The sequence below is a fragment of the Antechinus flavipes genome, chromosome 6, assembly GCF_016432865.1.
Source record: "Antechinus flavipes isolate AdamAnt ecotype Samford, QLD, Australia chromosome 6, AdamAnt_v2, whole genome shotgun sequence".
In the NCBI taxonomy this organism is placed as follows: domain Eukaryota; kingdom Metazoa; phylum Chordata; class Mammalia; order Dasyuromorphia; family Dasyuridae; genus Antechinus; species Antechinus flavipes.
This window is the reverse complement of record NC_067403.1, coordinates 9034931-9044983: the sequence shown is the minus strand read 5'-3', so window position 1 is coordinate 9044983 and position 10053 is coordinate 9034931. Positions and strand designations below refer to the sequence as shown.

Sequence of the window (10053 nt, the reverse complement as noted above, 5' to 3'; positions counted from 1 at the left end):
AAGAAGTTTTATATACAAAGACTTTTAGGAAAACAGACTCAGCTGTTGAAGTGGCAAACCGGGTCTGTGTCTGGCTCTGGAGACTCCGGCTTTGTTATGTGTGCTCCTCATCCAAAGGGCTGGCAGCATTGCTCAGCTCCGTGGGGACTTGAGTGTCTCTGCAGGGGTGTTATTGTCACCCCATTATGTAGGTGGGAAAACTGAGGTGTGAAGGAAGTTGATTTGCTTAGGAATCACATAGCTACTGAGTGTCTGAGTGTCTTCCTAATACCAGGACCAGAGTTTTTTCTATTATGCTACCTAGCTACTTTGCAAACAGAGGTTCTAAAGCTGGAGTTGTTTTTATGAACATTTTAATTACTGTATTTTTAATATGAGTAGCTTCCATTTTAATCCCTAGTAGTTTATTTTGTGCATTTATAAATGTTATTTTGTGAAGGAGTCTGAGAAAGAGCTCATGGAACAAAAAATAATTTAGAACTTTTGCCTAGAGGTCTTTGGTGTTCCCATAGGACTCCACTTTTTTGTGGATCTGTGGCATTCCTGTAGGACTCCACTTTTTGGTGGGTCTTGGGTATTCCCATAGGACTCCACTTTTTGGTGAGTCTTTGGTATTCCCATAGGACTCCACTTTTTGGTGGGCCTTTTGTATTCCTGTAGGACTCCACTTTTTGGTGGGCCTTGGGTATTCCTGTAGGACTCCACTTTTTGGTGGGCCTTGGGTATTCCTGTAGGACTCCACTTTTTGGTGGGCCTTGGGTATTCCTGTAGGACTCCACTTTTTGGTGGGCCTTGGGTATTCCTGTAGGACTCCACTTTTTGGTGGGCCTTGGGTATTCCCATAGGACTCCACTTTTTGGTGGGTCTTGGGTATTCCCGTAGGACTCCACTTTTTGGTGGGTCTTGGGTATTCCTGTAGGACTCACTTTTTAGTGGACCTTTTGTATTCCTGTAGGACTCCACTTTTTGGTGGGCCTTGGGTATTCCTGTAGGACTCCACTTTTTGGTGTGTCTTTGGCATTTCCGTAGGACTCCACTTTTTGGTGGGTCTTGGGTATTCCCGTAGGACTCCATTTTTTGGTGGGTTTTTGGTACTCCCATAGGACTCCACTTTTTGGTGGGCCTTGGGTATTCCTGTAGGACTTCACTTTTTGGTGGGCCTTGGGTATTCTGTAGGACTCCACTTTTTGGTGGGCCTTGGGTATTCCTGTAGGACTCCACTTTTTGGTGGGCCTTGGGTATTCCTGTAGGACTCCACTTTTTGGTGGGCCTTGGGTATTCCTGTAGGACTCCACTTTTTGGTGGGCCTTGGGTATTCCTGTAGGACTCCACTTTTTGGTGGGCCTTGGGTATTCCTGTAGGACTCCACTTTTTGGTGGGTCTTGGGTATTCCTGTAGGACTCCACTTTTTAGTGGACCTTTTGTATTCCTGTAGGACTCCACTTTTTGGTGGGCCTTGGGTATTCCCGTAGGACTCCACTTTTTGGTGTGTCTTTGGCATTTCCGTAGGACTCCATTTTTTGGTGGGTCTTGGGTATTCCTGTAGGACTCCACTTTTTGGTGAGTCTTTGGTATTCCCATAGGACTCCACTTTTTAGTGGACATTTTGTATTCCTGTAGGACTCCACTTTTTGGTGGGCCTTGGGTATTCCCGTAGGACTCCACTTTTTGGTGTGTCTTTGGCATTTCCGTAGGACTCCATTTTTTGGTGGGTCTTGGGTATTCCCATAGGACTCCACTTTTTGGTGAGTCTTTGGTATTCCCATAGGACTCCACTTTTTAGTGGACCTTTTGTATTCCTGTAGGACTCCACTTTTTGGTGGGCCTTGGGTATTCCCGTAGGACTCCACTTTTTGGTGTGTCTTTGGCATTCCATAGGACTCCATTTTTTGGTGTGTTTTTGGTAGTCTCATAGGACTACACTTTTTAGTGGGCCTTTTGTATTCCCATAGGACTCCACTTTTTGGTGAGTCTTTGGTATTCCCATAGGACTCCATTTTTTTGTTGGATCTTTGGTAATCTCATAGGACTGCACTTTTTAAGTCTTGGGGGCTCATGAGAAGAGGCCCAACATTCTCTGATAGTCTGGTTTCCATTCCCTTGATCTTGATCTGGGCTAGCCAAATCCTGTCCATTTTGTAGGGTTCAGCTCGAGTCCCATTTTCTCCACAAAACTCTTGGGCTCTCCCAGGTAGAGTTAATGACCTCTTCCTCTGAAACCTGGTAACATGCATTGTATGTACCATTTCTGTGGGACTTCCACAATTTAACTCAACTCAGAAAATATTTACTTCACACCTGCTGGGAGCAGAGTACTGCCGTCCCTGTTCTTAAGAGCATCCATGGTACTTGAAATGGTGAAGAGTGAGCATGGAAACTAAAACAAGACAGAGCCAAGTGTGGTAGGAAGAAAGCAGAGTCTGAAAGAGAAGAAAAACGAGAAAGGAAAGAATGTTTATATTTGGGGAAAATCAGGGAAGGCTTCGGTGGGGAGGTGGGGTTCCCACTGAGCCTTGAAGAAAGGGTTCCAGCAGATGAAGAGAAGGAATGGATTTCAGACCCACAGGAAGGGCTTGCCGTGATCTTCCTTATATTGGATTTCTTTTCATGTTTCTAAGACCCATCTTTCTAGTGGTACAGCAAGCTCCTCAAGCCTGGAATTGTTGTTTTTCCTTCATTATATTCTCAAGTATATCTCTAACAGTTCCTTGGAAATGGAAGGCCCCCGGTACATGGGTTTGTGTGTTTGTGTGTGTGTGTGTGTGTGTGTGTGTGTGTGTGTGCACTTTGATAAAGCAGCCTCTGTTCCTTGGCAGCAAGCAGTAAGACAAGGAGGAAAATTGGACCAGGGCTCCATTTCAGCTCCTATTGGTATCGTTCCTTCTTTTTTACCATCACAAAGCTGGAAAATGAGGGGACTAAATGTTGCTAGGACACAGAACGGTTCCTTCATGCATTCTAGGTGTCTGAGGTGTGTGTGTGTGTGTGTGTGTTGTGTGTGTGTGTGTGTGTGTGTGTGTGTGTGTGTGTGCGCACTATGCAGACATGTGTCTTTTTACTTAAAGAAAATTAAACACCTTATCAAATAAAGTGTCTTGAAAGAAGGCACCCAAGCCTGGAAGACTATAGAAGTGTACTCAAGGCCAGTGGGGACCTCTGAGGGCACTTGAGCAGTCCGTGCATCTAGAGGCTATAGCAACTCCTTCCTTTTTTTTTTTTTAAACTTTGACCAAGTTTAAAGCCAACTGTTCTTTCTGTTTCACAACAATATTCTGAGGAAGGTACTGTGATATGAGAAATGCCAGCCCGGGAATACTTTCCAAAAACGCGTGCAACCACTGACTTCTGAGTGGTATCTGGGCACCTAGTAGAAGCTCAGTAAATACCTACTGGTTATCTGTGTTGTCTTAATTTGGAAAATGGGGATCTGAGTGGTTTAACTTAAACTGTATTAATGAAAATTTCATTGCAGACGAGAGTTTGAATTTTTATGGCTTTTTCTGGGTTTTGCAAATTGTCACATCGGTGATCTTGGTTGTTCCTCACATCTCCTACAAAACTGGCAGTTCTTAAGTATTATTCCCATTTTACAGATAGAGAAACTGAAGTCCAGAAAGGTGAAGTGACTTTCCCATCTTTGAGTCAAGGATAAGAATTCTTGATCTTTGTCATGTCATGGATCCTTTTGACAATCTAATGAAACCTATGGATTCTTTTTCAAACTTTTTAATTGCATAAAATAAAATTTACTTTTAAAAAATATTTACTTTTTGTTAAATACTTCCCAATTACATTTAATAAATTTCAACATTCATTTTCCAAATTTAAATTTCCAAATTTTCTTCCTCCCTCCCGTGAGAAGGCAAGCACCATGATATCATATCATGTGAAATCATGCAAAACTTGTTTCCATATTAGTCATTCAATAAGCTTTTATTAAGCACTTACTTTGTACCCAAACATTGTGCTAAGTTCTGAGAACACAATTGCAAGCAGAAGAAAAGACTTACATTCTAAAGGCAGAAGACCTTGTGTAAAAGGGAGCTGGAAATATGGGGCAGGCATGAAGATATGCAGCTTGTGGAGAAGACTCAGGAGACTTAGGGTTGGAGAAGTGAAGGATCTTCCCATCCAAGTTAAGAGATCCTCTGAAGTCCATTGACTGTGTGCAAGTTTGTGGATCTTAGCTTAAGAACTCCCATAATAAGAGTAAAACCTGGTCTCTACCCCAGCTCCATTGATGACAAGCCCAATCTTCTTTCTTTTGATACCAATATCTAGCCGCCATTGTGGTAGATGCTCTAGAAGTTATCTCTACTTAACAGATGAGGCAAGTTGGACTTTAAAAAAGGGAGGAGCAATTATTTGCTTAGGGTCACACAGCAAAAGGCTAAAGTAAGATTTGAACCCAGATGTTTCAGATAACAAATCCATTAAACCCCATAGACTTTAATAAGGTAGCACAGAGAATTTATCTGCAAGAATTTAGCTTTGGCCGTGGAACAGTCAAGGCTAAATGATACTTGGGTACATTCATGTTCCATGAGTGCAGCTCAGCTCCTGCTTGGGAGAGCAAAATCGAACCTGTGTCTTATTCTATGAGCTGATCATCTTAAACTACTGTTATTACTTCATACACTTTGTGCATTTCACTTTGCATCAATGCATGGAAGTCTTTCCACATTTTCTGAGAGCATCCTACTTGTCATTTCACATAGTAAAATAAAAATATTATATACACATGATGATATATATATATATACATGATATATGTATAGTATTGTTTAACAGTATATGATTATGATAGTACATTATCATCACAGTGCACAATTTGTTCAGCCATTCCCCAATTGATGAGCATCTCCTCAATTTCCAGTTCTTTGCCATCAGAAAAGGTATGCTATAGATATTATTCTGCCCAGAAGACCTTCTCCTTTTTAAAAATCTCTTTTAGGATCTAGACCTAGCATGGTATTGCCATGTCAAAGGATATGCATGGTTTTATAGCTTTTTGGGCTTTGTTCCAAATTTCTCTACAGAATGTTTGGATCAGTTCTCATCACCAGCAGAGTGGAATTTTCCCCAATTCCCCTCCAACATTTGTCTTTTTTTCCCTTCCTTTTTGGGCCCAATACCCTATCTAATAGGTAAAAGGTAGTACCTCAGAATTGTTTAAATTTGCATTTCCGGGAGATACTTTTGCCAGTTATGCTATTGGTGAATGTATTAGCTCTCTGTTCCATTTTGAAATCACTTACTCTTAAATATTTTTGCTGTCTGTACTTTTATAATAAGCTTTGTCTCCAGATAAAGACAAACTAGTTTTTATTTCGTTCTGAGTGTTTCCTGTAAATGAGCAGATCATATTATGGGGGAGAGCCAAGGGCAACCATGTACAAATTTGCAGATACACAGGAAAACAGAACCTAAGAATATCTTAGGCGAGTATATGTCGATATGTTTTATGTAGCATTTGATGTTGGTGTTAGAAAATTAAACAAAGTTCTCCTTTCAAGCCTGCAATAGAATCTTACCTGATTTTTATATGTATGGGAAACATCTCGTCCAAGGGAATCCTGTATAGCTGCATTCTGTTCCATGGAATCCCATGCTTTTTTGCAAGAAAACAGTAGACACAGTGAGATCTTATTCTCTACACCCCTTGGCTGTGTGACTGTGACTGTGCGGTCTGATGGACATGGTTTGTTACATGCGTACATTGGTTTGTTTTACTTAGCTGTTTTCCTTGCTATGAAGAATTCTCAGGGAGGTGAACTGTTGGGAAGCAACAGTGATATTTAAAAAAATAACAAACTCAGAAAGTATAAATAAAATGTTCTGTTTGAAAAGGGAAAAAAACCACTGTAATTTGTTATTGAAAATTATCTGCCAATGGCTGCATTTAGATTGGACATGGGATTTAGAACTGGGAGGGACTTTGAAAGGCTTCTAGTCTGCAATGCAAATTTTAGAGATGAGTAAATTGAGGTTCAGAAAGAGAAGTCACTGGCTTGATGTCATGCAGATATTTTGTTGTTGGTTCTTGAGAAGGCCAGTGACATCAGGAGAGGGAGGTCTTACATGTAATTGGATTTAAGTAATACAAAGCCATCAGCCTCAGTCACCAGAGCCCAGGGCTGCGATGGCCTCCGTGCAGTGGGACACCGCGGCCTGGTTCAGCTGAGGTCTTCCCCAGGTCTCCGTTGTCTGAGGCAACACCCATTCAGGGTATCACTAATAGCCTGAGCGACTTGGTCATTGAAAAGGCGGCAGTGATGAGTGAGTGCTATAGTCAGGAAAACGATTTAAAATAATTGATTTCTTTTATATTTCTATATATTTTATGAAATGCCACTGGAAACATTATTCCAAGAAGGCTGTGGAATTCACCAGACGATGGCCCAGAAATGGTTCAGAATTCTCGATTTAGTCTAATTCTTCAAATTCCAGATAAGAAAATGGAGGCTGAGCTAAGCAAGGCAATTTGCTCCCAGTGGTACATCGTTCTTCTATGTCCTATTCCATCTGGAGTTTTGTAGAACTACTGAAGGCTCTGGGAACCCTAATACAGCCCCCACAATGCAGAGGCTATTCGCGACTTGTGTTCTTTCTGAGGTCAAAGTGGAGGGAGGGAGACCTGGACTGGCCTAGGACTTGTCTCAGACTTGTCTCATGTCAAAGGATATGCATAGTTTTATATCTTTTTGGGCTTTGTTCCAAATTTCTCTACAGAATGTTTGAATCAGTTCTTATCTCCACCAGCCGTATACTAATGTCTCATTTTCCCCAATTCCCCTCCAACATTTGTCTTTTTTCCCTTCCTTTTTGGGCCCAATACCCTATCTAATAGGTAAAAGGTAGTACCTCAGAATTGTTTAAATTTGCATTTCCGGGAGATACTTTTGCCAGTTATGCTATTGGTGAATGTATTAGCTCTCTGTTCCACTTTGAAATCACTTATTCTTAAATCTTTTTGCTGTCTGTACTTTTATAATAAGCTTTGTCTCCAGATAAAGACAAACTAGTTTTTATTTCGTTCTGAGTGTTTCCTGTAAATGAGCAGATCATATTATGGGGGAGAGCCAAGGGCAACCATGTACAAATTTGCAGATACACAGGAAAACAGAACCTAAGAATATCTTAGGCGAGTATATGTCGATATGTTTTATGTAGCATTTGATGTTGGTGTTAGAAAATTAAACAAAGTTCTCCTTTCAAGCCTGCAATAGAATCTTACCTGATTTTTATATGTATGGGAAACATCTCGTCCAAGGGAATCCTGTATAGCTGCATTCTGTTCCATGGAATCCCATGCTTTTTTGCAAGAAAACAGTAGACACAGTGAGATCTTATTCTCTACACCCCTTGGCTGTGTGACTGTGACTGTGCGGTCTGATGGACATGGTTTGTTACATGCGTACATTGGTTTGTTTTACTTAGCTGTTTTCCTTGCTATGAAGAATTCTCAGGGAGGTGAACTGTTGGGAAGCAACAGTGATATTTAAAAAAATAACAAACTCAGAAAGTATAAATAAAATGTTCTGTTTGAAAAGGGAAAAAAACACTGTAATTTGTTATTGAAAATTATCTGCCAATGGCTGCATTTAGATTGGACATGGGATTTAGAACTGGGAGGGACTTTCAAAGGCTTCTAGTCTGCAATGCAAATTTTAGAGATGAGTAAATTGAGGTTCAGAAAGAGAAGTCACTGGCTTGATGTCATGCAGATATTTTGTTGTTGGTTCTTGAGAAGGCCAGTGACATCAGGAGAGGGAGGTCTTACATGTAATTGGATTTAAGTAATACAAAGCCATCAGCCTCAGTCACCAGAGCCCAGGGCTGCGATGGCCTCCGTGCAGTGGGACACCGCGGCCTGGTTCAGCTGACGTCTTCCCCAGGTCTCCATTGTCTGAGGCAACACCCATTCAGGGTATCACTAATAGCCTGAGCGACTTGGTCATTGAAAAGGGGGCAGTGACGAGGGAGTGCTATAGTCAGGAAAACGATTTAAAATAATTGATTTCTTTTATATTTCTATATATTTTATGAAATGCCACTGGAAACATTATTCCAAGAAGGCTGTGGAATTCACCAGACGATGGCCCAGAAATGGTTCAGAATTCTCGATTTAGTCTAATTCTTCAAATTCCAGATAAGAAAATGGAGGCTGAACTAGGCAAGGCAATTTGCTCCCAGCGGTACATCGTTCTTCTATGTCCTATTCCATCTGGAGTTTTGTAGAACTACTGAAGGCTCTGGGAACCCTAATACAGCCCCCACAATGCAGAGGCTATTCGCGACTTGTGTTCTTTCTGAGGTCAAAGTGGAGGGAGGGAGACCTGGACTGGCCTAGGACTTGTCTCAGACTTGTCTCATCTCACTTCTGTTTTCATGGCAGCTGAAAGTTGTCAGGATGAAACCATGGTGCTCAAGAGTTTCATGTTTCTCAGTGATCCAATTTTGGTACAAACAGTGAGGAAAAGGATGCTCCTGTGGTATATTTACACAGGGTCAACACTTTCCAAACAAGGCTTCCATATTGAAAATCCTCATGCTGACTTTGACCTTTTCACTTTCTTCACCTCTTCCAACTGGCCAGTCACCAAGCATTCCCAATTCCATTTGACTCAAACAGTATCTTCTTTAGGAAACCTAACATGACACGTCAGTGATAATTACTCCCTACCTCCTGCCATGTTGCCCTTTATTCAGTTAAATTTAAAAAGCCCTTACTGTTTGCTTTCTTATGTACCAGTCACTGGGTATAAAATAACAGAAAAGGAAAGAGTCCCTGTTCTCATTTAACTTACAGCACATTTTATTGGAGATAAAAGCCAGGTATACAAATAACTGAAGAAGCCTTGAGAAGGGGCTCATGAAGATGGCACACGAGGTGAGTCTGAGTAGGGCTGTCATTCCCCAGTGCCGGTGGTGCTGTTTATAGTGTACACTTGAGAAATGCTTGTGGAAACTGTGAATGACTTCAGTCTTCTCAGCCATGCAATGACCCAAGGGACTCATGATGAAAAATGCCGTCTGTCTCCGGAGAAAGAACTGATTGTCTGAGTACAGATCAAAGCTTGCTTTCTTTTCTTTCTTTTCTTAGTTCTCTTTTAGAAAATGACCAATATGGAAATGTTTTGTATGATTGCACACACATACACATACACACACAAAAGCTATATCTATTGCTTGTCATCTCAGGGAGAGGGAAAAGGAGGGAAGGAAGCAGAGAATTTGGAATTCAAAATGAAAAAAAAGTGTTAAAATTGTTTTTACATGTAATTGGGGAAAAATAAAATATTAAAAAAGAAATGCTTGTTGAATTGGTTGGAAACAAAGGTGATGATAAATTTGAAGAGATTAAAAAGTATTTGAAGTTGAAGTTGTATTTTTTTCCCCTAGGAGTGGTGTTTTTCATGGTAAATCTTAGTCGCCAAGGCAAACTCATCACTACATTAATTATATAGTTAGAAATACAGCAGAGAAAAATGGGTATTGATCATGAGCTATTCCATTCTACTTCTTCAGTATTAATTGAAAGTTATTCCTCAGATGCCACTTAAGAGAAATCCTCTAAGCTCCTTGGGAAAAAGCACTTTATATTTATTTGGGGATGTTAAATGAACTCACAGAAAAACATCTGTTGTTTTTTTTTTTTCATTATTATAAATTTAACACTCTTAATAGATACTAAAAAGCCCAAAATGAGGAAATCTCCAAATAGTCATGAAATTCAAGCCAATTACATTTCTATCTAAAAGCTAAGGGCTTCAATTTGGGTTAAGGATCTGGATGTTGGGCTGTCAGATGGGTAGTCACCAAAATGTGACCTTCTATAGCAAAGGGCTGATGAAAATGTGACCTACATACTTTCCCTGATATTTTTTTGTGTTACCCAAGGAGTAGATGATGACACAAAAGATGCAGAGTCATTTTTGGGGTTGTCTGTAACTCATGTGACCATAAAACTTTTGAAAATTTTTCTTCTATATCATCCAATAGACAGACACACCAGGTCATCCTCAGATTTATTGTAAGATTTCAAAGAAA

At 40.5% G+C, this 10053-nt stretch overlaps 1 protein-coding gene across 1 annotated transcript; it reads right to left on the bottom strand.

The window, feature by feature from the left end:
• Window positions 1-474: 474 nt before the first annotated feature.
• Window positions 475-1686, bottom strand: LOC127540709 (basic salivary proline-rich protein 2-like). Its single transcript, XM_051965528.1, has one exon. It carries the CDS (start codon window positions 1684-1686, stop codon window positions 475-477), a length of 1212 nt encoding a protein of 403 aa, XP_051821488.1.
• Window positions 1687-10053: the final 8367 nt, after the last annotated feature.